Below are 26,661 nucleotides of genomic sequence, written 5' to 3' on the forward strand. Positions count from 1 at the left end.
TTATTTTCATTTTTTCTGCACTATATAAAAATTGGTGTATCTCAAAATTAAAACTATGAAGACACTCAAAATATTGCATTTACAGTTTTGAGGGATATACCTCTGAAGTGTGTACAAAAAAAAAAGATTTTCAATTTTTTTTTTAGTTTATTGCACTTCTTTGCAATGTATGTATTTTCTACGGATTTAATGCATACATATTATTAGAATTTGGGATATAACGGTTGTATTAAAGTATTGCAACTTGAAATGCTCCCAAAAATGACACTACAGCATGTAAAAATATAAAGATAAGCTCTGGCGAATTTGGTTCTATGGTGGGTCTTACAGGGTTAAGAGATAAATAAAAGCCTATGAGCTAGCTCTGTCGGGAAAATCAACCTGTGATACACATCTTCACTCTTCTAACTTACTATTTTATGGAAGTTTGTTTCCACCACAAACTTTGGAATTATGCATGGCAAAAAACGAAGGAAAGAAAGAAAGAAAAGCGTAAAAAAAGAAGTGAAGGAAAAATCAGGAAACAAACTTCCATATGACACACCAAACACATCTGGTGGTAAATTTAAGCCTCAGTTTCCCATCTCTTCCTCTGACATGTCAATGACACTCCTGACCAGCATTCCCTCCTGCTGTTTCAAGCCTTCCACTACCCCAGCATCCTCCTTTAGGCTCTGGTGAGATAATTATTCATTACCACCTAGATGTGTATCATGCTGTGGGGAGTCATGCACCTGGAAGCTTGATGCTAAAATTTAACTATATGCCTTTGCTGTAATAAATCATTTTAAGTTGTCTGACTGACTATAATAGAGAAATGGTAAGCTGAAACTGGTCCAGATCGAGTCTGAAATGAGTTCAGTTGAACACATTTGAAGATGTCAGATGCTGTTGAGGAATGACTTTTTGTCCATCTGACAGGGCTGTGGGGGTATGTCAGATGAAAAAGGATGGGAACCTCTTAGATATATAAAAGTGTCTTAGCTTACCTCAGATGTTCCTTATCATTACACTGCATGCTGTCTTTCTCTTGGCTTGCATTATCATTCAACAGACATAAAATACCATCCGTGTCATCAAATATCATGCACCCACATTTAAAGCAGCTGTACTGGTAGAGCTTTTAACATCAGCAAACACACTGTTCCACCTCGATGCCCCTGGATATTCAGATGACCCCCTCCTGCCAGTCACTGCATTGAATCTGCTGATGACTAAGATCTGCTACACTAGATCTTCTTATGTAACTGTGTCTCTCCTGCTGAGCTGGGAGAAATAATTTGCGAGGTAGCAGCCCTGACTTTAATTACTCTAAGTATCGTCTTTAGCTCAAGACCAGAGGGAACGAATTCCAAAGACAACTTCTGAGACAGGTTTCTCTCAACATGACCCAAAGCTGTGCAGACATTTTAAAGAAACCCATACAAGGTCATATAGGTCAACGCACAAACATATAACCTGATGTAGTGCAGCTTTAATGTACAGAAAAATGTTGCCTGAGGCAAGGTGGACAGTTCAGGGTCCTGCACAAGAAAAACATGCAAACCACATCCCAATGGGATAAGCGAGAAGTGGTGATAAAAGAGAGAGGAGATGAGAGAGTGGAAGATGGGAGCTTGATAGGGAGACATAAAGATGGAGAGGAAGAAAGATGAAGAGAAAAAGAGGTGGAGTGGGTGGCAGTGGCAGTGGAAGATAGATTTAACCCAAGGGCAAGTTTGAGTCTGACAAACTGTCAGTAACTGAGCGGGGGTGACTACAAGTCTACATGTAAATTGGATGCAAATCTTATGTGTGCGTGTGTCTGTATGTGTGTGGTATGGCTGAGGAAGTGTTAGTGACTACACATATCACAGTACGCCACAGGGGACGCAACGGTAAGACAGTGAGTGTGTGGGGGTTTATGTGCAGGGACTTGTGATGTGCTCGGTGTGAGTACGGACCGCATGTATATGAGGTGAGTGTGTGTTTGGACCCGAGCTTGCATTTTAAAGTTTTTGTGGGCAGTGTATGTGCTCGATGCATAAGTCGCTTCTTCCTCAAAGGCTGTGTGGGTGCGTGTATTTCTGTGTGTGAGTCTCCAAGGAGATAGATTCTGTCCCATGGAATGAGAGTGTCGTCAACCATCAGCGCTTCTCACTGACACGGAGTTCCTCAAAGACACAGAGATGAAGAGAGAGGAGGAACAAAGAAGAAAAGGAAAAGAAAGTCTTTTGAAGGATAAACCATGGGATTAGATAAGGTGCTCCTTCTGGACCATTGAGCCAGTGTACTCTATGTGTGTGTCGGAGAATGTGTGTGTGGAGGAGAGCCCATTGCACTGAGCACATTAGCTGCTCGGGGTGAACAAAGCCCCTCACCTGCGAGCTTTATAATATGGGCCTGGGAGCCAGAAAGGGGCTCAGTATTTGTGTGTGTGCAAGCCAGCAACAGGAAAAAGGATGGGTTTTTACTGAATAGAAAAACCAATCTGGCTGCGCATGTGTGTCCCATATCTAGCTTCCATTGATGTGTGTACGTGTATGTGTGTGCATGACAGCAAGTAAATAGAAAAATGGGGGCTGCCTAACCTTGTATTCAATGGGCAGCCATTCTGCTTGTATGTGATTGTGTGTGTGAGTTTGTGACCTAAATCTAGCTGGTGTGTATAAGTGCACATGTGTGCCTGTGTGTGTGTGTGCTTCTCATACATTCCTTCTTGCATGTGGCATAAATCCCTTTATGTGAATCTGGGAGATTTCCAGATGCTGTTCTAATGTTGCACTATTGTTGTGATAATGTGTGTTATGGTACTTTGTTATTGTGCAGCGCCATGTATCTCATCACAATAGCAGAATGGACAACAATCTGAGAGTGCACGAGTGTTGCTCCCCACCGTGACCAAAAGTGGCCAGAGCCGTTTGAATTGGATTATCTCATACATTTTCTATTATCCAGCAAGACCTTGAAAGAGATAGGCCTGCTGAGAGTCACAGCCAGAGATTTAAAGGGTTTGGCCAATTTGTAGGATGCCGCCTCTCTCAAATAAGAACATTTGTTTAACTTATTTTTATTTTTGTTGACTTATCCAGGTTAGCTTTGTTGAGATCAAGGCACTCCTTAAAAGCACAGCTAACTTACCGGCAGCACAATTAATTAGCAGGTGAAAACAATTAAAAGATGTCAGTGTGGATGGTGATTAATCTCAGAGAAATATGCAATAAAAAAGTAGAGCAAGAAGGATCGGGGTAAACAGAGCTGAAGCTCTTGCTAAAGCAGCTGAAAAATACAGGTATTGGGTAAAAGACATTATAATGATGGCCTCCCAAACTACAAAGATGGGTCAATTCTTAACACCGGTGGTGTTTCACCATGTAGTTCTTTTTTATGTTGAGATTTTGATTTGACTCAAACGTTACTTCAAGGTAAATCCATTAAAGGTCTACAGCCTTTTTCTGTGTAACTGGGACAACATCTCTAGGGATGGCTGCTGCTGTTGAATTGAATGTCATGACATAATTTTATCAATGCTTTAAACACACAGACTATACTTCAGAGGCAGCCGGAGAGCCCAACATAGAACATTTCCTTGTTTTGCAGTTTTGTTCTGCAGAAAAATTTAATTGCATCTTCTCTACCTCATGCTCCACTTCTCTTCCAATTTTTTGTGGAACTTGGGTAAGTAGCTTTAGCATTTAAAGAAATGCAACAGTCAATTAAATTTACCCCTAAGTTCATAGCTGGATGTGTAAAACCATTTCCAGGTAGAAAAGCTCTTCTCATCCTAAAACCACGATGACTAATTTTCTGCTCTTTTTTTTGGCACCACATACATACACATACAATACAAAGCATGCACGACCATATTTCTGAATACTCCATGCAACCGTTTACCAGCGTAATTACCATCTCCAACTGGTTGCTAATTCTGCACAGTGCATGGTGAAATTTATTTGGCTAAATAAAGGGGACTGAAACAAAAATAATCACGTGTTCTGTCGTTAATAGCACACATGGGGTTTAAGATCTTCATTGATTAAGTTTAAAAGCAAAAAAACCCAACAGATGTAATCTTTGTATATTTCAGTATGTATGAATAAAAGTTAGGTTGCAGTTTTTCTTCCGAAGTAATTTGTCACCTCCTGGCAGAAAGTTAAAGCTGCACTTCAGATTGACTGATTATCAGTTCTACAAATTCCAACCCAGTACTTGTGACCTTGCAGAAAACACCCTTCTCGAGCTGTTGTGGTGTGACCAAACTTTTGATGAACATGTGAAGAGGCAACGCACAATACAAGCTGCGTGCTTGATGTTGTGTGATCAATTAAGACACACAGCTGTTCATTTTCCAAGCTGTTTGTGTCATTTCACTGCCTCAGACAATAGCTGCTGCTTGGATACAATGCAGTACTGTTGCATTTGTTCTCTGAGCTTCGGTTATTGGTGACTAAATCACAATATAGGCTATTAATAGGTGAGCGACCTTTTGAAATACTTATCCTAAAATGATATTTTTTATACATAAAGCTGTTTTCACCTTGAAGAACAAGCTACGGTAATACAAAGCTTGTCATCTTTAACATGAAAAAGAGAATCACAAGGAAGTGCTATTCTTTGCTCAAATATATATATATGTGCCTATACTTTATAAATACTTTGAATAAAGAACTTTTAGTAATTGTAGTGGTTTTATATTTTTGCAATGACAGTGGTTACAATAACCTTGATTTCCCCTCCCTGATAGGTTTCTTTACCTGCCTGATCGCCTGATTGTCTGCTCTTGTTTCTTGTCTTGTTTGACTTTATTGCATCCCCCACCTAGCAAATAACTTTGTGAGAAATCCTTAGTTTAACAGGCAAAAACTTTCCAAATTTAACCAAAGTTGTTAAAAAAGAAACAACGCAAATATAAAAAAGGCAGATCCTCCTTTAAATTTTACATAAGCTCCAATGATTTTAGTGTCAGTATTCTCATCTCTTTTCGCCAGTCTTGAGTCTCTCATAAAACTTCCTGTAATCCTCAAAGGATTACAGCAAGGGATGGACCTGCATGTATGTGTGTGTGCAGAAAAAGGCGCAGCATGAGCAGTGACAGAGCCAGAGTCTAACAGGGGGAACCAACCTCGCCAGGGCTCCAGAGCCTAGATTCATTGCTTTAGCAGCAATGCATTTTTGATGTACCCCCTTTCTGCTTCAGCTTCTCCATACGACCCTGACGGAATAACAGCGCCCCCAGCAACCATCAGTATAGCTTAAATTTTCCCTGTGACGTTTGCAATGTGTTGGTGTATGTGTGTGATGAGAAAGCAGGTGCACAGAACGACGAAAAGAAAGACAGAAAGGGAGAGGGAGACATCGAGAAAGGGAGAAAATGTTCCCCCTTGCCTGTTAAATATTTGAGAAGCCTTCTGTGGAACAGTGATGCAGTCAGAGACAGGCCTGTTAGCGCTCTCTGTGTATGTATGCGTGTGTGCACGTTTGGTTTTTGCAGAGAGACAGGGCAGTTAGTTTGGACTAATTCAGCCGTGAGTGAGAGGGAGCACTTTCAATGTTTATTTATCTACCTGGGAGAAAGAAGGAGGCAAAAAAAGAAGAGGAGGAGAGAGAGGGGAGAGAAGAGGAAGGGGTTGGAGGGAGAGAGATGGAGAGAAAGAGGCTGGCCAGGTTGTCACAAACCATTAGACAGACGGACCCAGTGTGCTCTGCCCCATGTCAATGAGAGAGAGCCGGCTAAAGACAACCATTTGTGTGTTGTGTGTGTGTTAATGCGCGTGCATCCTTGTGTGGCTTTGTGTTTATTTATGGATGTGGGTTTTGCACAAGTGCTTGAATTCACAAAGAAATAATGTGCACTTGTGTGACTGGCACAGGAGCCAGAAATTAGCAGAAAGAAAGGTAAAAGCTTTGAGAGAGCGAGAGAGAGAGCGAGAGAGAGAGAGAGAGAGAGAGAGAGAGAGAGAGAGAGAGAGAGAGAGAGAGAGAGAGAGTGTGTGTGAGTGTGTGAGTGTGTGAGTGTGTGTGTGTGAGAGTGAGTGAGTGAGTGAGTGAGTGAGTGAGAGAGAGAGAGAGAGAGCGCTAGAAGGACAGAGGAACTAAGTCTCTAGACACTGATGAGAAGAGGAGGCAGGATGCCCTCATTGTTTAAAACAAAAGGAGCTCCCTGTGCCACAGAATAAAATATCCAAGGTTCACACAAACACACACATCCATTTGCCTCTGTCTGTGTGTGCGTTGTTAAAACATCAATATTGCAGCTCTCTGCCAAACCGCTTCTTAAATAGAAATGAAATGTAAATAAGACTGATGTGATCAGACAGCTTCTTAAAGATTTCAAGGTTCAAGTGTATGTGAGTAATGAGAGTTTTTGAGGGGCATATATAACAGGCAGGTAGCCTAGATAAACAATGTTTCAAACACACACACACACACACCTTCAGGCCGAACTCCTACTAAAACTCACTTGGGGTTGGAGCTATTCCAGTAAACAGCGTGTCTGTCAAATATGATCTTCTCCTCCGCCCACACGGACACCCAAGACAGGATGGCCAGCAACACCACCTCCATCACACACTTCTGCCCGAGCTGGCACAACATCATAGACATCTAGGGGGGAGTCTTTTATTTCTAACTGATATCAGGCTTTCACTGCGCTGCTGCTGCTCCAGAAATCCTTTCTAGATCATCAATGTCCTTCTGCGCGTCTTTTGATAAAATCGGCTCGGCGGTTAACTGGCTTGATGCTTGAAGTTCCGATAACCTCGGGGGTGTTTCAAGTCATACTGAATGTTTGAAATTCACTCTCAAACTTGGCCAATTGCGTATAAAATAGAAGAATTCACATGGTATTTACGAAAGCGTCGTCGGCAGGATGCTGCTGGTGCGTCTCCTCTGCAAGGTCCGAAAGTTTTCTCCCATTACGCGCAGCCAGAGAGAGAGATGCGCTACCTGGATTAGGTCCTGTCTCTCGCTCGCTCGCTCTCTTTCTCTCCCTTTTCAGAAAAATGGTAATCAGACTCCAGAATTCATCCGAGGTTTACAATTCTGTCGGTGATATCGTAGCTCATCAGCAGACCAAAGACAACGCCAGAACCGGCCGTCATATTTGTTTACCCAGATTTCTGCTGCGCCTGGCGCACGCTTTGTTCCGCTCGTTCCACAGTGCAAATCTCTTTGCAGCCTAAAACTGCGTCCACTTGACCTTTTCTATTATTGCAGTTCAAGAAAATGCATTCCGCACACAAAAGCGCGCTCCTTTTCGCTATTTTTTGCTCAAACTTGTCACAAAATAACATTTGCAAGACGGGAGCATCCTTGTTAAACAACCGTAAGCTCTCACGGCGTCTCAACTTGGTGATCCCTCCGCTGCCACTGGCTCCAATCCAACGTAACTCCAGTTACTGCGCGTCTTTCCGTGCGTCACGCTGACCGGCGCAGGCAGGGAGCCGTCGATGATCACAGCTTTAATCCCAACACGCTCCCGTGCAACCTCCACCTATAGCGGCAACATCACTCAGAGGTACCCCGACTCGGTGTAAGTAACCCCCACCCCCTCTCTCCATCTCCCGCTCGCTTTTCTTTCTGAGCGGGCGGGGTCTGGAGCCGTGCTGTGCTGCGCTCCCTCTGGGGACTCGTGGCTGGCTGACTCACTGCGCCCTGGCCATATGCAGCCGGAGATGTATAGAGGAAAGTCTGAAGTCACTTAAACGCTTCATTCTAGGTAGTTAAATGACTTTTTATTGTGACACGAATTCGAAATCTTGGTATAAATAGTTGACATTAAGACCCCCCCTCCAGAGGGAAAGGGTAAATTATAGCTGAAGTTGACTTTGTTATTTTTCACCACAATCATCAATTTGACTAAAGACTGTTTATTTGCATCTTATCGGGGCATGTAAACCGCCCACGAAGCTCACTGTTTGAAAGCCGCTCTCTGATGAATGGAGAGAGAAGGAGGGCGTCTGATGGATCGCTGGAACAGTGGAGTCATTTTCCATCAGTGTCCATTAGGCCCAAATGGCAAGCGGAGGCAGCACCGAGTCTAAAACCTGTGAGCCATAAACCTCCAGATAGCTGTTTGACAGAGCCCTGCCACCCCTGATGCCTCTGTCCTGCGAGGATGTGCAGACTACTCCGCGAAGAACGTATCCATCGCAGGTACTTAGTCTCCCCCCAAAGGAGGACGAAATAGTAACTACACTTGTGGTTTTCGCAAAGCGCTCCATGCGTTTTCGAACACGTGTTGATAAGGCTATGTTGTGCAAAATGAGCTCCAGCGAGGATCAATCCAGTCTCAACAAAATGAGAATTGATTGCAGAAAACAGTTTTCAACAAGTTCATTTGCATTCTTTAGAAGGGCATTACCACGTTAAGAAAATGAAAGGAGAGAAATACAATTTGCAGAATAACGAGCAAGTAAAAGGTTTTTTTTAGAGCGACCTCTAACCAACTTTGATGTTCCTACAAAAGACAGTTTCCCCCAAATCAAACCCAAATTACTTGTTCCAAACTTCCCAAACCTAAAAGGCCCTGTTATATTAAATCCAAGCTTTCTGCTGCTCCATCCTTCACATCTCATTGTGCCTCTTGGTTGGACCCTTTATGCAAAGTGGCCTAGTTTTTCCTCTGCCCTGCTCTGCCTGCAAAGTAATGTCTATAATTTGGGCTTCAAATTCAGGCAGGGAGAGAACCCATGCACCCCCATAACCCAAATACAGCTGCATGTTGTCCGCCTCTGTGTATGAATTATTCAACATCTGTCTGAGGCGTGCATATGTAAACAGGTGGATAGTCTCCTGATGGCTTCCTTAAGAGGAAACACTATAGACCAAAGACATCCTTCACCTCAGTTTCATACTTTTCCTCCTCAACTGTTACACTCTTAATGTGAGTCTGAAGCTCATGTAAGTGACAGACTAAACAGTGTAGAGTTGATTCTGATATTACAGCCTCTTAGGTGAACCTAAATCTAAGAGTGTTGGTCAGAGAGTCAGCATAAGGGTGCATGCCTCCTTAATGTGGTGTTAAATCCTAGAATTTATTGCTGGTTAAGCCTGTGATTGCACTGCAGTTTAACTCTGCTCAAGAGAAATAAATTATAGACATGAGTAAGCTCCAAGATTCAAAAGTCCAATGTGTTTTCAAATGGTTCATTCACAAACCAGCCATTCAAATTCAGCCTTTTCCTGACTTAAATGGCTGTTTTAGGGATTGAAAATGTCAGAAACTGTATACAGAACAGCTCCTTGAACCACTTGTCCACCCTGCCCCCATTCATTAAGCATGAGGTTTTCATTTGTGTGTGGCCTTTATGTTTGCCAGGGCGTGCTTGATTAGAGACCGCAGTACTAATGTAAATAAATGTTGCCAGATGTGGTTGAATTACTACGCCACATGGTTTCATTTAGTCCCATGCACATGGGCACTGGCGGGATCAAGCAAGGGACACCCCAAGGGTCTGTATTTGGGAAACAAATGGGAGAGGAGGTGGGGTATGATTACACAAATTGCACACTTATGTTTAAAGTGCACATGCAGTGCACTTTCTGGGTGCTTTAGACAGTGCAAAGGAGTTGAGTAGTAAAAAAAATAAAATAAAGACCTTCTTTGGTGTCGAGTAACTTGTGAATCAGGGCAATCTTGGAACAAAAATGTTCTGCATGAAAGTTTAAAATTAGATCAAAGCTCCATATTCTGTGAGGTAAGAACATTATGCATCTACATTTGGATCATCTTACTTTGAGTTACCCTTCCACCAAGTATGTAATGTCTTTGTGTTTCAGTATATTCCAAAGAGGTTTCTGTGCACACAGGCCTCTGCTTCAAATTAATCTTAGTAGAGAGGTGAAATGGAAAGATGCTGCAAGCAAACTAAAGTCTCCGAGGCAGCATCAAAAACATGTGTGAACATAAAACGTAAGACTTGTTGCAATTTTTAATGAATTTAAACATGAAAATGCAAGTTTGGGCTAGCACCACCTTAGTTTAGCATGCCAAAACATCATGCAGATTTTTCCCATTTTGGCTGTGCTCATCAAATATTCCGACTGACATCTTTCTTCAATATGACCTTCAAGGCATGCTTTCCTGTGCAATGTAATGGCACGGGAAAAACGAGCGTGAAATTCAAACCAAGCTGGAGCTCGCTATATTTAAGATTGCACTCGATGAGCTGCTGGCTCTATACAACAAAATCCAGGTCTTCTCAGCCACAAATACAGACACCACTGGGCTCAATTCTATTCTCATTTGTCCCCCCCTCTCCAAAGGCAAGGAAGAGCTGAGGTTAATCCTCTCCACTGCTCTGTAAGGAAGTAGAAGAAAAAGGAGGATAGAGAGACAAGGGAAAAAAAGAAAGGTATAATGCCAGAAAGCCATGGGAAGCACTTGAGATTAAGCCACTAACTATTGACATTGTGTGAGTGGCAGGCAAAGTCACCTCTGTTCAAAAATCTTTGATCACCACCAGAGAACAAGACCTCCCCCTAGCGGCCAAAAAGGTGTACACCTAAAATTACTCACAGGGGTGTGGGGTTCACCTCTCCTCACATCCCAGGGCACCTCTGATAAAACATGGATGCCAGATATGCTGGAAAGCTATACTCCAGTTTTTTCTTAATTATTAATTTTACAAGATACAGTACGTTGGTTTTCACAGCAACACCCCTCCTTCCCGAGTTACACCCGCTAAACTTCAAAAGGTCAAACGAGAGCACAGGATTACTCTGAATCAGTGAGAATAGCGAGTATCCAGCACTGCATCGCCAATTAACTCACCACAGTTTCATCAAGGAATTGTAACAGGATTGCGCTGAGTCCAGATGAGCAGTCAGTCAAGTTTAGATGGGATGAGTATGAAGCTGGAAATGCAGTAAAAGGACAAAATACACCCCACCAGCAGTAAACAGGATGAAAAATGTTGAAAATGTTACAAGATGTTAACCGGTACAGAAGGAAAGTGAGGAAGAGACAGAAACCAAATGAGGCCAGATGAAAGAAAGAACAAACTAAAGATTTATTGAAGGCAACAGAAGATGCAAGAGACAAGATCAGAATGGCAAGGGGGGAGTGGGGCACATACAGAGACACTTCTGTGTTCATATAGGTTTAATGTCTTTGTGTTACAAAAGTTTTTTTTCTGTTTTACAGCTCAGGAGAGCTTAATAGGTCTGTGCTGTTTTATCAAAATATACATGTTTTGAACGTATGTGGATATACTCCAAATGATTTTGTGGTACAAAAACATGAATATATACAACCATCAACCCCCTTCATACAATATCCCCACCCCCAGCCCCAATATAAAAAAAAGAAAAGAAAAGTAAAAGCTTTTAACAAAATTGAAAGGCATACAATTTTTCTACACTCAACATCACAGCTAGGACTGCGGTTCAATTAAGTATTCATTCTAAGCGATCTCTACCAAAGTAGGCTCTTTGTAAAGTCAATCAAACAAAAGGGGTACAATATACAGTATATGTTGTTAATCAAAAGACTATTTAAATTAATGTGACTTTTCCCAAGGCATCTGAGGAATAGAAATTGGAACTGCCTCGTATTTGTTGTAACGTGGGGGTGAAAGACGAGACAAAAAAAAAAAAAAAAAAAAAAAAAACTCCTAAGAAATCAGAACGCTACAAAACAGCAGGGGTAGAACATACTTTGGTCCTTAACAGCAATAACCGTCTGCAGCTACATGAAGCTTTGTTAAATCATGCATAAGAATCTTACAAAAATATAGAGAGCACATCTGTATCTGGTCCAAGACAACAGTGGTCAAGGCTGTGGAAACTGGTGCTTGAGGCACACAGGAATGTGACAACGTGTAAGACTTCAGCGTGGTGGATCTTGTTGAGAAAAAAAGTGCACTAAACACACCTGACTGTGGCGTAAGTGTACACAGACAGGGTACTGGGTGAGGACTCTCTCACCCTGCAATTCTGGTATCATAAATTTGAGGAAAAAAATAGATATACTGGGGTTTCAAACACCATTCAAGACTGTTATTACCATCAATTGACAAGTGAGTCAGAGCTGCCCTCTCACAGGTACGATTACCTGAATATAACGGGATAAAGGCATCTTTGTAGACAGGCTAAGACACAAACACCTGAATGAGAGGTAAACAAAATCAACTAATCGTGCCCGTTTCAGCCTTAAATTAAAAACTTAAGGAGTCAAGGCACTGAGATAGCAATCAAACCCAGCCACTACAAATAGCCATCAGTTAAGCTTAGAAGTGATACAAGTAAATTTTAACATTTAAAAGAAGAAATAAATGAATATATAGGTGTCCACATATATTTATATATATGAACGTAATGTGGTTAAATGAGGCTCCAAACACAAATGTCCTGAGGACTAAGTGATAGGAGACTGTAAGACAAAAAGGCTGAATACAGCTCTACGCCTGCAACGATACACCTAACAGAGCTACATCACCTAGCAAGGATATTAAGCATCTAACTGACTTACATTCATAGTTTCTAGATACATATAATGGGGCTATATGTATACAGAGATAAACATTTGTTTTTTTTAAACAAGAAACAGAAGATTAAATGAGCCACTCTTCCCCATTTTAACAATGCTGGTACAAACCAAAGGACAAAAAATAAAAATAAAAATTGAGAGCCATATATTACCAAATTAAGCCAGAGCAAATCTGTCTGGAACAAATTCAAAGTAAGGCACAAGACTGTAGAGAGAAAGACAGCAAAAGAATGCATTCAGACAGACCTCTTTCACAGCAGTGATTTTGTTATGAAATAGGAGGGTGTTACTAATCACATTAACTGTGGCTCAGAACTTAAACCTTCATTAATATCATTACTAACACTTGTGTTTACTTCCATTTCACATTAAAAACAGCTGCTGTTAAACAGGACTATTGAATAACTTTTGATAGTGGTATGGATCCCCAGAAGTAAATAGGTGGAAAGTCACACAGTAAAATAAAAATGGATGCTGGGAAATAAGTTTTATGGTCTCCGAGTCAAAACTAAATCCTTTGTCTCAAACCGTTTCTCACTGGCCAAACAGGTTCAAAGTGGCATTTCAAAAAGGCAAACACACACACACGTATCTCAACACAACTACTGTAATAAAAAGGAATGCTGAAGTGTGTCTGGTGCGGATACAATTCATCCACATAAGCATACATCTGTGGCGGAGGGTGTTTAAGTGATTTGGTCTTAAAAGGACAGTTCAACAGCTGCCTCTACTTTACCTCCAATTTTAAAAAAAGAAAAAAGAAAATACAAACATGTTTCATTGTAGAATGTTGCCTCTTTCCCAGGACCCCATATGCAAACTTATGATGGGGGGAAAAAATTATTAAATGTTAGACTGGATTTGATCCTGACCTCCTAATAAAGCTTTTATAAAGTTTTAGATGAATTGTTTCATTTGCAAGAATGAATGCGTTTCCATTGTTACAAGAGCTAGCAAGTGTAACAAAGCTTAAAGGACAACGCGATAAGCCCCTTTCAGACATGCAATCCCTTCCAATAATCTGACAGCATCCAAAGGTGTCGGGTTTGTGTTAAATGAACACCCTAGCCACTTAACCCACAAAAGCTGTGACAGCATTCTTACTAGTTTGGACCTTATGTAAGACTTTCAACACAGGAGCGCGTGCAGTCACAGCATTATCACTGTGCATGTCTCTAGTACATCTGTTAGATGCACAGCTCACTAGAGAATGCCTTAAACAGCAATAATGTAGATAGTAACATTTTGCATATTTGAAACATCTGTGAGAGATCTCCGAGCGTCTGTGGGAGGAGCAGTGTACAGTCCTATGATCAGCATTGTGCAACAAACACACACACCCTGCTCTTAGTGACAATAGCAGAAAGAACATTCCAAAGTGCGGTTACACCTCGCTGGCATTGTTACTGACAGTACTTGTTCACACAAGTCTTTTGCAGGTATTGTGGCTCTCTCCGTCATTGTTGTGGATTTGTGAGAACGAACGCTAGAGTCTAAGTGAGGAGTCTCTAAATGACAGAATGCTGTCAGATAAACAGATAAATTAAACGGGCAATGTTTAGTAACTCATGAAACGGCCTAAAGGGAAAAACGAATAAAAACTACTTGCTGCTGTTTATAAGGATGCCAGTGTTCAAATTCAGGAGCTTTTCTTTCAAGGATAACGCAGAAGAATAGATGTTTTTCATAACAGGCATTCTGAGTTGTCACAGTGGGGAAGCAAAGGTATAATAATGATTACTGTGAAACAGCTTGTATAAAAATAGGTCCTACCTAAGTGGAGCCCTCATTAATACATCCCTGCTTTCCCCACTTTGAAAAGTCAATAGATCTACGGAAGTCATACCAGTTTATGTCAGTCATTTTTCTACACTTTAATTTAAAAAGCTTTGACATCAACTTAAGACTTTACAACATAAACCAACAAAAAATTAAGTTCTTCCCCCCCATTTTCTTAAGCTTAGAAGAGAATCACAATGAATAAACAATGTTGAACCTATTAATGACGGTGAATGATTTGTTGTGAAAGGAGCAACATTCATCAAAGAAACAGCTATAAATAGGTAATGGTGGCCATTTCCACTGAAGGCAACCTCGAGAGTGGTAGCATTCAGATGGCAACAGACTTGGAGGATGAAAGGAAAGGCACTCAGATGGTGGACTTGGAGAAGGACACTCGAAGATGGTGGTTTTCCCCCAGATCGTGGTTGTGGAACTCGATGAGGGACTCTATTGCCTCCTCGACTGAGCCCATCTGAATCAGAGCCATCTTGCGATCTTTTCTGTTTAAGAAAAAAAAAGGAAAAAAAAATTGTTCTCAAAGCGTAAGATCCAGCCCACTTGTGTGTGGGTTTTTCACCATTTGCTTTGCTGTACTCTAAAAACTAGGTTTAGTTCATGTGTCTAGCAGACTAAAAAGGCCAACACTTTACAGCAGCTCTTGGTTAAATTGCCTGCTTTAAATTAAGGTTGTAGAGTGTTCTGAAGAAAGAAGAACTCAGCCGCAAAAAACAAACAATTTGAGAAAACTGGGTTTAAATGGACTAAAACTTACTGAAAGAACTTGAAGGCCTTGACTGTTGCTCCTGAGCTGGCAAATAGCCTCCTGAGATCATCCTCCACCACAGAAGGCCTGAAAGCAAAACAGCAGAGAAGTTGTTAAAAAGCTTTGTAGGTTTATGTTTGTTTACTAAGCTGCAAGTTTCTGTTTCTGAAGTTGTAAAACAACAAGGCATGATTAAATATAAAAACCACCCCCCCCTCCACATACTTAGAATGGTAGAAATGACGCTAAGGTTAACACTCACGGTATGTTGGAGAGGTGGAGTGTTGCAGAGGGTGGGAAAATGTTGGAGTAGTTTTTGGAGCCAGGCTTCTTAAAACGGTGCAGTGGAGAGTTGCTGAAATCCTTTGTGAGGCCCTGGTCCTCGTGGCCTTCTCTGGGAAGCTGCACGGTTGTGTGTTTTGACAACGTCACACGCATGGCCCTGCCATGAAGACGCTGGCCATTCAGGTGGCTCATAGCTGAAAAACATAAGTCACATAAACATGGTTTCAACACACTATTTTCAAGTTGTCTATCAAATTTGTTAGCACATTCCCCATCACTTAATTTATCTCTAAACAGCCACAACAATAAGCAGATAATCAGCCGTCTATCACAGGAGGAGCTGAATTACCCTTCTAAGCAAAGGCTCTAAACAATGCACAGTATAATAATGTGAGGAGGAAAAAAAGAAAAAAAAAGATCAAAGTGATAGATCAAAGACAGAAAATTGTGTTTTGTAGGGCTGCAGTTGCTACCTAGTTGAGCCTGTGTGCCATCAGACATCTGGATTAGAGCATTCTCCTTTTTATTGAACAGGATCTTCACTCTCATCACATCGCCATACACACCTAAGGAGGAAGGGGAAAAGCATCACAATGCAAGTCCAGCAAATGCTACACGCATCATGCCTAAACCAGGAGCCACACACAGTCAATCACAGCAACAACAACAATTTAAACCATCAAATCAGATATAAATATTCACACTAAGCCTAAGGAAACCGTGTGATTGAAGTTACCGTTAGGCTATTCTATAATCTTTATATTCAATTCTGCATGGGTGTCCTGTAACCATTCCTACATAAGCCCTCTTAAAACTAACTACACATAGCTGCTAATATGCTTTAAGAGGGGAGAAATTGTGATTTGAAGACAAAAAAAAAAAATCAAAGATTAGTAAAATGAGTAGTAGTGATCAATTTGATTGCTCTACTGTGAAGATAAAGTTGATTACTTCCCAAACTTGAGGGTCTAAACAGAGACATGCAGAAATAAACTAAACATGCACATACCTACATTTGAATAACTGAGAAAAACTGCAAGAGAATAAAATGGTGACATAATCCTGAGATTATGTCAACCCATAATCACAAAAAAAAGCAGCAGCATTTCATCATTATAGTGCTGCAGAGAGACTCGAGGGAATCACTGAAAAATCAGCATGTAAAAATGAAATTTGACCACTTTATGGCTAAATTTGGCTGGTGCAGAACCAACAAAGGGTGACTTTTATCCTCTTCTTTATGGTGATGCTTTAAAATTTAGATCGGCCTCCTGCCTCGTTGCCGAACAAAATCATTCCCACATTTCTATTTAGTGGGGCAATATTTACATTGAAGGGCTTTGCTCTTTGAAGATGGAAAAAGTGCAAATGTTTTTTGCCCATGGACAAGTATCATAGCTTTTAAAAATTTAATGAAATGCTGCAGCTTTATGTGACGTTCTCACCATACTTTTCTCACACAAACCCACAACAACCAAAACAGGTCATACAAACCCTCAAAACAGACACCCCCACCCATCATAGCCCTGTACTCTGATGATGAGCCATCAGTGGTTAAAAATAAATAAAAGCCAACAACATGAGACAAGACATGCCCACCTTGCCAGGTAACAGTAGTAATAAAAAAAGGAGATGAAAGGATGATAACGTACCGAAAAGAATAAAGAGGCAGTGTGGCGTAACGCTCTTTAGAGACAGCAGGAGGGAGCAGCGGGGCAGGGGGCCAAAAAGGGGAGAGGGAACAGGGGACAGGGGAAAAGAGACGGAGCGGAGTGGAGGACAGTGGAGTGGAGTCGGGACATGTCCGCAGGCCACAGGCAGCGAGGTCCACAGGAAGGCCACAGTACCATGGAGGAAGGAGAGGCATGAGGGACGAAGAGAATGAAGAGAGGAGAAGAGGAGGAGGATTTGAACAGCATAAGAGGATGAAGAGAAATGTGAGGATGGGGGGGAAGAAAGATGATGGAGAGGTAGATCATGGCAAAAAAAATAAAATAAAATGAAAATCAGGGTGTCAAAGAGGTGCCAATGTAGTGTATGTGTTTTCAATTTGTGGTGGTGGTGGGGATTTCCAAATTAGGGATAATGGTAAGGGGAAGGAAAAAGGGTTGGGTGGATGGAAGGAGGTGGTTGTAGTAGTAATAACAGAGTGCCAGGAGGAGAGAGGGAACAATTGGTCATGGGGCGTGCAGTCAGTTGGCAAGATTTAAGTGAGGGGTTTAAAAAAAACAAACCAACAAACAAAAAAACAAAACAAAAAGTGGGGGACAGAAAGGAGAGAGAGAAAAGGAAGTAAAAAAACAAAACAAGGTCAGTATACACAAAGAAATGTAGTGCTTCAGACAGTAGAACTGGCTAAATTAAAATGCACTGTCACTATGGGAACACTAGGAGAAAGAGAAGAGAAAAAAAGATTAACAATGAAATACAGGAAAAAGGCAGAGACAATATGTACTTTTAAATGAAATGTCATGTTTGTTTAGATTACGTAGAGAATGATATAAAACAAAAATCTGAGCATCAATTTTAATAATTCTCGAAGAACTTAAACAGAATCCTTAAATAACCAAACTAAGTGTATTGACTACATTAACTACATTAAATGTAATGAGCTTAAAGACTACTTGTATATTTATACACTATTAACAAGAATAATGTACATGATGTGTTGCTTTAAAAACAAGAACAAAAAAGTAATATTGTCTCCCCAACAACTCAAGAATGATTTTAACTAATGGACAAAAATGAAGATATGAAATGGTAAGTTTTCTTTAAAGAAAACACAAAAAAAAGAAGTTAGTTTTTTGAATAAACTTAAAATTCACAGTGAGCAAAGTGGCAGGGCAGAAACGCAGCAGGTTTGGTCAAACACAGAGAGGTCCTGAAAGGGAAGAGGTTTTGACTTAATGACCCCCTTGTAATTAAAAATAGTGGTAAGGGTAGTTCCTCGTGCAATCACGTGAAGTGGTAAGACATGAGGCGTAAAAACATTCGTTTCATTTGATCAAGTGGATCCACAAGCCAAAGTGTAAACAAAAGGCAATGTAACTGTTGAATGAAGCTCAGCACTGAACTAAAACAAAAGCAAAGGTAGTAGAGCTGTTTAATAGCATGTGTACTGACCTCAGGGTTCAGATTGCTGACCAACAAGACATTGTGGCCCCCAGCGGCAGAAAGCCCTGACAGGCCGAGCCGGCTAGCGGCCGCTGCTGCCGCCGCCATGCCAGTGGGGCCCATACCGAGGGACGCCAAGGCACTAGGAATACCGGGTACTGAGAGACCTAAGAGCAGTAAACCACAAATTACTCTCAACTCAATGCACTCCGTAGATAAAAACCTGAGAAATCATTTAAGTGTTTTCATAAAGATTATCTGCTATATGTAATGTCTGAATAAACTACTGAAAGACAGACATTCGAATCAGAATAGCAGGAAATATATTTTTTGTACTGACCTGCCTGCTGAATAGCAAAGGTTGGGGGGAAGGCATGAGCGCCACCATAGGGAGAGGCTGAGATTATACCTGGTGCAGCTATAACAACAAGATATAGAAGTAAGAATGTTTTTTTGTTTTTTTTGTATAAATTAAAAGAATGACAGTGAATTAAATCCTGCGAATTCTAATTCAAAAACGAATGGACTACATTCTTACCAAACGCAGCTGCCATGGCCTGGTGGTCAATGGAGGGCTGTGAATCTGCAGTCGGAAGGTCTGGTCGGGTGTAGTCCCTGCTCTTGTCGTTGTTGTACTTGACGTTGAGGCTGGTAAGCTTGGAGAAGCTGATTCTCAGAGTACAGCAAGCATTGTAGATGTTTTGCCCATCCAGAGACTAAAGAAAACAGCGTTCTGTTAAACTTGAGATAACATATCTGGTGTGTTTTTACAGCGGCGAGTTTAACTAGTGACGTCTGAGCAACTGTTTCCAAAGTGTACAAACTGCCCTATAATCATATTGCTTTGTTTCAAAATGTCCTAATCTTAGTCCCATGTTGACAAAAAAACGTAAGTGAACCAATCGTACCATCTTGGCATGCTGCGCTGTCATGGCATCAGCATACTGGATGAGAGCCTGGAACTGGTTGTTCTTGGTAAAAGTGATGATCTTCAGCACTGTACCAAATTTAGAGAAAATCTGCAGGAGAGACACGATTATAAAGGTCATAATTTTAACACACCTAAAATAAATAAGAATTTGAGAACTGAAAAATAGCTTTACACTTTAGTACTAGACAATGAGTGGTCAAATCAGTAGCTATACATCTAAGATTTGAGAGATGTTTTGTTTGGGTGGGGCATGCCCAGACTAGCTACTTAAAACATCTCTGACCAGTCAAAAAACTCTAGTAGCTGCCTTTACCTGGTGGAGTACATCCAGGGTAACAGGATAGAAGAGGTTTTCCACTATGACCCTGAGCACAGGGCTTTGGGCTGCCGCTGCTCCAGCCATGCTACCAGCATCAGCAGAAATGGCCACACTTCCCATTCCTCCTCCATGAAGGGCATTAACTGCCTGCAGAGCTGCCTGGGCACGCTAAGGAGAAACAGAAATACTTCTCAGCATCAGTGGTGAAAGGATAGTACCACTGAGTGAATGTGTGCAGCATAATGTTGTAAAACAAAACGATATTTTTATCAAATGTAAATAAGTTATTCAATATGCATTTTATCTATGTGGAGCCAAAGCTTGAATCCCTGCATCAAGCAATAAATAAAACAGCTGAGGAAGCCCCAAATGCAAACTATTAAAATAAATATAAAGTGCACAGATCTGTGCCGCTGCTGTAAAACCCTTACCACTTGGTTTGGGGAGTTGTCCGTCTTGAGCTCTTTGTGGGTCGAGTACTGCATGTAAATGGGGTGGTTTCTGATGACAGGGGTAACAGAGGAGTAGTAGCTCACCATCGTCTGTGCACACTCCTCGCTGTTCAGTTCCAAGAATGCCTGGAACATAAACATACTAATTTTGTTTATCCCATCACATACAATAAAGGTGACACCCTAATGCAACAAATTTAACATTCTTATTAAATTCTTTTTATTTGTTATTAACCATTATAAATAACACGATTAACATGGTTACAGTACAGTTATAGAACTACTAATAGAAAACAGGTGTCTCAGGATCTGTATTCCTCCAGGAAATCTTAACATCAAGCAGTGTCTATCTACCAACAAAGTCACAAGGATGTAACGAAAAGGTCATTGTGATAATTTTAGGTCAGGACAGAAGGATAGAAAACTGATCCCTCGGCTCAGGCCTGGGAAAAAAATAATTCAACCAAAACTGCAAGTCATACAGTTTGGTAAGCAGACAAGCAACTGTCTTTCCTACCTGGTTTTTCCCTTTCAGCATCAGCAGATTAGTGACCTTCCCAAAGGGCAGCCCTAGGCCAATAACTTCAGCCTCATTTATGTCGTTGGGCAGCTTGCGTACATGGACCACACGTGATGGAACACCAGGACTGCGGACGTCACCTTTGAATTTTTTGCTGTCGTTGCCATTGGCTGCAAGAGAAAACAGAAGCAGATACAATCAGGGAGGCAACAGAAGGCTCCGGTTCTTCCTGAATAATGGATTGATCACCATGGTAACACAAACACGTCAAGCACTTCAATAAAAAAAAGGGAACGAAAAAAAAAAAAAAAAAAAAAAAAAAAAAAAAAAAAAAAAGGATTCACCCCTCCATGGCTACCCCCTACCTGAGTTCATGATATAGGGTCCGTTGGATATGCAGGAAGAAAAGAGTTCGTCGGATCCCCTCTGCAGAAGGAAAGGAAACAATGGTTCACTTCAGTGCGTTCACCCAATGAAGGCACAGCTTGGCAGGTGGAGAGCACGGTTCTCATATTACTAAGCCATTGTGTGATAAAGCAGGAAGTAATCTGATAACCAAAAGAGAACTGAGCAAACACACTTGAGAAGAACTCCACCTTCCTCACTAGGAGGAATCCAGTGAACTATCATGTCAGCAGGAATATCTGACTTCCCATTCCATTAAATGCCTTTTACAGTATTGCCAAACCTCAAGCCACTGTAACAATAGGTCATATTTTTTTGAGACGATATGCAATAAAACAATTATCCATATCACATATAAGGTGGAACAGGTAGTTTTCAGCTTGACGGACAATATTCAGTCAGGTTTTGGCCAAATACCTGTCGGCCAGTACATTCCATCTTCTCATATAATTAGGAGCAGGGATAACACACTGAAGCCCTTTGGATCACAAGACAAGATGGGGACACTTCCAGTCCACACTAGACTACTGTCTGCCTTTTACAGACTCCCTCTCTAGTACATAAAAAGTGCTGTTTCAGGGCTGTTCACATGGTTGTGTGTTTGTGGCTGAGTGAGATGAAGTATTGCAGTCACAAGAAGTGGCTCAGCAGCATAAGCTCTACAACACTCTACAATGAAGGTCCTGTTCAGGCTGAGACTAGGGGCATTGTTACGCAGCAGCACACACATATGTAGCCCGGGGGACTCTCTAGGAGTTGAAGAGCCCCGCAGCACTTTAACAACAACCAGTCATGCAGGTTTGCTAGCATTCTTCTTCACCTTGTGAATCTAAATAGAGGGTGGGGTCAGGTAAGTCTGCATACAAAAACTTAAGAGAAACAACATTTGGTCATGCCTCTAAACAGTAGAACAACACTGCAGTAAGACAGTACTAAAAGCAGTAGTATAAATGCTCTGGCTTCTACACAGCCTGACAGAAATAGTCAGTCTAAAATATAAATGAGTAATAGGTTAGTATACTGTTTACACTTATGATCCAAAAGTTAAAAAATTAATAATAATAATAATAATAATAATAATAATAATGATGATGATAATAATAATAATAATAATAATAATAATAATAATAATAATGATGATGATGATGATAATAACAACAACAAATAAAAAAATAAAATAAACAAGACAACACTGATGACAATGAACAGATAAGAATGGTGTGTTCCAATTTGTGGGAAGAAAATGATCCCGATAATTCAGCCAATAGCAGATGCAAACCATGAGAAATGAAGGAAGTGGCTCCAGCCTGACTCGCTGGTTGTGGGCGGGCAGCGGCACACTTATCACTCAGCAGACTGGTTCCAAACAGGAAGAGCAGCAAGATGAGGCCTGCTTCCAGAGTTTCGCTAAACTTCCTCTGGGGAGACTGTAGGTTACTGTTAAATGTCGACTCCCTCCTCCTTCTTCCTCATTCTAATAATAACAACTGCAGAGCTAAGACAGTCCACGGTGCAGAGCAGGAACATCAAGTCACTCACAAAATGGAGACTTGTGTTACAATTGAGCATTTAAACGGGATGTGTCAGAGTGCTTGCTAAGCCTACAGAAGAAAAACAGACCTGACCACGCATTTGCTTGTGAAGTCCAACACAGCCCAAATAAATATGTATCAACGTGTTCACTTCCTCTGTTTGCTTAGGATGTGGACAGGATAACAATAATCTTCAGAGGGATGACACACTGCTGGCAAACACACCAAAACTTCAGCTTCCTTTCACTGACAACGGCAATACTTTGAACTCTATTTTTAAAAGTTAACATGTAGCAGAAGCAATTTCTGTGTCCCATTCACCAAGTTACACCTAGTTTGCATTGCATCAGCAAAAGAGGGAAAGGGACACATACTCTCCAACTCTACTGCAGCACATGGGAAAGGGAAAGAAAAACAACAAACCCCATTCTCGTCTTGTAAGGAAACTAAACCTGAGGTGATTTATTTGTACGTGCCCTGCCTTTTGCAAACAACCTTATTTAGGGTTATAGGGGGTTGGTTGGTGTATTCTCTCAGGAAAAGTACAAAGGAGAGAAGCACAGGTATAGGCATGTTTGTTCACTGTGATCAGCCTTCACACTTGGAGGGGGCAGGGAGCTGTGCCTCGCCAGGGGGCTGGAGGGGGGAGATTGGAATGTGACCGCGGAATGCCAGACACTCTGCCCAGACGGAATAATTACAGATTCCAGCAAGGCAGGGCTCCATAACCCAGTGTCATCATTACCGCAGCACTTCAAATCCAGAAAACAGGAGTAGTTAAAAAGAAGAAACAATCTCATCTGCAGTTAAACCCTCACTATTAAGCAGCAATCATTCAATCATGTATTAGTGCACATGATGATAAGAAACAGAAATTACTGAAATGATTAGAGGGGGTGGGGTGTGTCCCATGTATTGGGGGTGTGTATCAGAGTGCTTGTTCAAACAGTGTAAAGACCTTTGGCCGGGAGGATGGCTACAGATCTAGGTTGAGCTCAATTAGTCCACCTACACCGAGCTGCTCCAGGCAATGTTACCAAGGATTACAGCAAAAACAGGAATTTTAACAACCAGCAGCATGCAGAAGAAACGGTGTAGTTTCTTCCTGTCAAGTCTGCATGCACAAACATTCAGTTTCACAAGCATACAACAGCTCAGTGACTAATTTATAAGGTCCAATTCTTGCAAAGGATTTAATATTAGACAACACTTTGTGGTTTTGTTAGAGCAATGATGGTTGCATAGCCCTGTAATTGAAACACAACTGAGCAACAACAAGAGTCAGGGCAGAATTCAGCTTTCCCAACATTCCAACAAGACCAACAGACTATTAAGGAACACACAAATAAACAACAGGAAGTTTCATTTCAACAGCCACACGGGCAAACGGAGACAGAACAGGAAAACATGAAAGCCCCACCTCTGAGAATCTATGCTAACATAATTATTGAATAATCCGCTTTCACTGTCTTGCTGTAACCTCTGTGCTGACCATTCAGTTCTATTTCATGAATGTTTAAAAAGCAAGTCAGTCTTCACCTGCAACTTCATTACACACGAGAAAAGGCTTTGGAAAGGTATTCTGTATTATGGAGGAGGCTTGCAAAGTGACACACTACGTGCCACCAGAGCTGGCTCAGTTCTTTTAAATTTTCACTGTATTCTGAAAAAACACACCTTTGTACAATAGTACACATCTCTCTCACACACACACACACAAAACCAAAAGTCACAACTACATATTTTACAAGACCATATTTGGAGTTAAAAACACTACATACTAATTTCAGCAAGTGGGAGTCATTACTTATGCTGTAGTAAAAGAGTGCAATACTGTAAAATAAAAAAGGAAATAAGCAACCAAGAGGAAGATGACTCAAAACTACCTACCTTTGTGCCAGCTGATATGTCATGGACACTGCTGCAAAACAGAAAGAAAGTTCTCAGTAAGAAAATAAGGGAAACCATCCACAAACTACCCTTAAGTCATTGTTATCAATCCGGCATAACATTCAACTGCATCGAAAAAACAAAAAACAAACAAACAAACAAACAGAACACACACACACACACACACACCTACAATACTGTAAGCCCAAAAGGAAAACGACTTCCTTATTTAAAGCCATAAAGAGCAACAGGAACCCAAATTAGTCACACACACAAAGACATGCAAAACTACACAAAAATTTACTTACTCAATTTCAGGGACGTAGCCGGATCCCAGAGGGTACAAGTCAGCGTCTAGGCGGCTATAACGGTTTAAAAAGAGATGCAAGTAAACTTGTGAGTTAAACTATCGACATCAGACGATCAAAAGAGAAGGACACGTTCGAACTAAACAATACGCTATCATATTACCTACTGCGATTAGATAACTCGGTGTAGAAGTCCCTGATTCAATCAAATGTTAAGGCCAGACATCTTCAACATGGCCCTGGCGCTCCGCAGACAAATGAATGCGGAAATGAGACACGTTGCTTTAGCTAGCGCTCGAGTTCCCGTGAAACCAAGTTACAAAGGTACAGTTAGCCAAAAACTAATGTCCGTCGTAGCAAACAAGAAGCTATCATTGTCTTCCTTAAATAAAGGCAAATGTTTATATCACAACTCAAACTAAGTTGCTCTTGCTTAGAGTTACTTACGTTTACTATAATTAAATAAATAAAACAACCGCATTAAAACATTCACATTAGTATTGACTGTTAGCCAGCGCTAGCGATTACTAGCAGCTGCTAGCTAGCTTACGCTCCTGCTAACTGTTGCATGTTTTGATGAAAAAAACTGTTTGAAGTTAACTTTTCTATTTCGACGGTTAAGCGAAGGCACTTCAAACATCACAATATGTCCATAAGCAACCGAAATAAGATAAGAAGTTACTCCGCGATCGGTTTGTCTTAAAAATATAAGTCTTAAGTGTGGCTCTTTTTACTTACCCGTCCATTGCACAAGAAAAAAACTGCAGGTCTGAAGCGAAGGTAGGGCGGCAGACTTGCTTGATTTTCTTACAAAATGGCTGAACACACGGAGGCGAGCGCTGATTAGTCCAGGCACTTCCAAGAGCTGAAAACGGGCGGCGACCTGAGCTGCGATTGGACAAGAAGGCTTTCATTTTGTGAAAAAACCAGGGCCGCGGCAAATTTCCAGTGCATCGTATCAGAGACTCTTTTAGGAATTAGGAGTTTGTTTTGGCTGTTAGAACGATAATAGGCCCATCCAGATAAAAATATCAGCCTAATAAAAAAGTGTTTTAGTTGTACAAATCTACTCATACACAATTTCATCAAAAAAGTGTTTAATAGTATACCCTAACAATCATACACACACTGCTGTTAACACACTGTTAACAACTTTATTAGGTTAACAAGTGTAAGGTTTATGCTGTCCTAAATTAATCGTACTGTCAGCTGCCAGTATCATTTTTAAGTTTCTGTAATAGTCAATCCACCAGTATGCAAGCTTTTTCAATGCTAAAATATAATGATTTTTTAATCCATTAATTTTCAAATGTACTGTTCTACAGAAAAGCAGAAAAATAGTAGTATATATTTCAGTTGAGATGCCAAATTACAGTTAATTACTTGCATGCCTAAGAAGAAATAATTGTTTAATTATTAGCATCCATAAAAGAGCAGAGGACAGCAGCAAAAGCAAGAGACTACACTTTTGAGTCAATATTGAGCCCACGTTGAAGCAAAACAGTAACAGTTAAGTATAGATCTATTGTCAATTTATAATGTGCAAAAGTAAAAGCAAAAAGGTGAAATCTCTCAGCTATATAGGTACTGTAATAAGTAGGGGAGACCGGGGATAGTTGTAACATTTTTGACATTTCTGTCTGTAAATTGGAGCTCTTTTAAGGTAGTGGATTCAAAATGTAATGCAAAGTATTTACATGTCTCGGCTATTAAATAGTGCAGCTATTTTCTCTGCAGCACAATTACCCATTGCATGGTATGGTCTCAAACACAAAGAGTGAAATGTTACAATTAACCCCATAGTCTGGGTTAGTTGTAACATATCCTGGGGTGAAATGTAACACAATGAAATAAGGGTACTGACAAAACATTAACATGTAATCTTTGTTTA

At 40.9% G+C, this 26,661-nt stretch overlaps 2 protein-coding genes across 4 annotated transcripts in view; both read right to left on the bottom strand.

Annotated features, from left to right (window-relative positions):
- efna2a (ephrin-A2a) overlaps nt 1–7,605 on the bottom strand; it is an 85,781-nt gene extending 78,176 nt beyond the window's left edge. Inside the window, exon 1 of one of the 2 annotated variants that reach the window (XM_003443023.5) lies at nt 6,440–7,605. In XM_003443023.5, coding sequence (XP_003443071.1) covers nt 6,440–6,582 — 143 coding nt within the window. In that variant the 5' untranslated portion in view covers nt 6,583–7,605. The remainder of the gene's footprint in view (nt 1–6,439) is intronic. The other variant, XM_005477296.4, reaches the window with a different exon arrangement.
- A 3,362-nt stretch (nt 7,606–10,967) lies between these two features.
- Nucleotides 10,968–25,662, bottom strand: LOC100701082 (polypyrimidine tract-binding protein 1). Of its 2 annotated transcripts, none has more exons than XM_003442888.5 (16): nt 25,509–25,662; nt 24,771–24,824; nt 24,463–24,493; nt 21,001–21,061; nt 20,633–20,805; nt 20,095–20,241; nt 19,658–19,831; nt 19,322–19,432; nt 18,952–19,129; nt 18,754–18,831; nt 18,423–18,580; nt 16,952–16,985; nt 15,773–15,865; nt 15,277–15,493; nt 15,024–15,101; nt 10,968–14,751 (listed from the first exon to the last, which is right to left on the bottom strand). In XM_003442888.5, the coding sequence occupies exons 1-16, from the start codon at nt 25,514–25,516 to the stop codon at nt 14,619–14,621; spliced, it is 1,728 nt and encodes a 575-aa protein (XP_003442936.3). In that variant the 5' UTR covers nt 25,517–25,662; the 3' UTR covers nt 10,968–14,618. The 2 variants fall into 2 exon arrangements, with proteins under 2 accessions (XP_003442936.3, XP_019204346.1); XM_019348801.2 differs by lacking the exon at nt 25,509–25,662 and adding an exon at nt 24,934–25,212.
- Between the last annotated feature and the right edge of the window lie 999 nt (nt 25,663–26,661).

Source organism: Oreochromis niloticus, linkage group LG19, assembly GCF_001858045.2.
Source record: "Oreochromis niloticus isolate F11D_XX linkage group LG19, O_niloticus_UMD_NMBU, whole genome shotgun sequence".
Lineage (NCBI taxonomy): Eukaryota > Metazoa > Chordata > Actinopteri > Cichliformes > Cichlidae > Oreochromis > Oreochromis niloticus.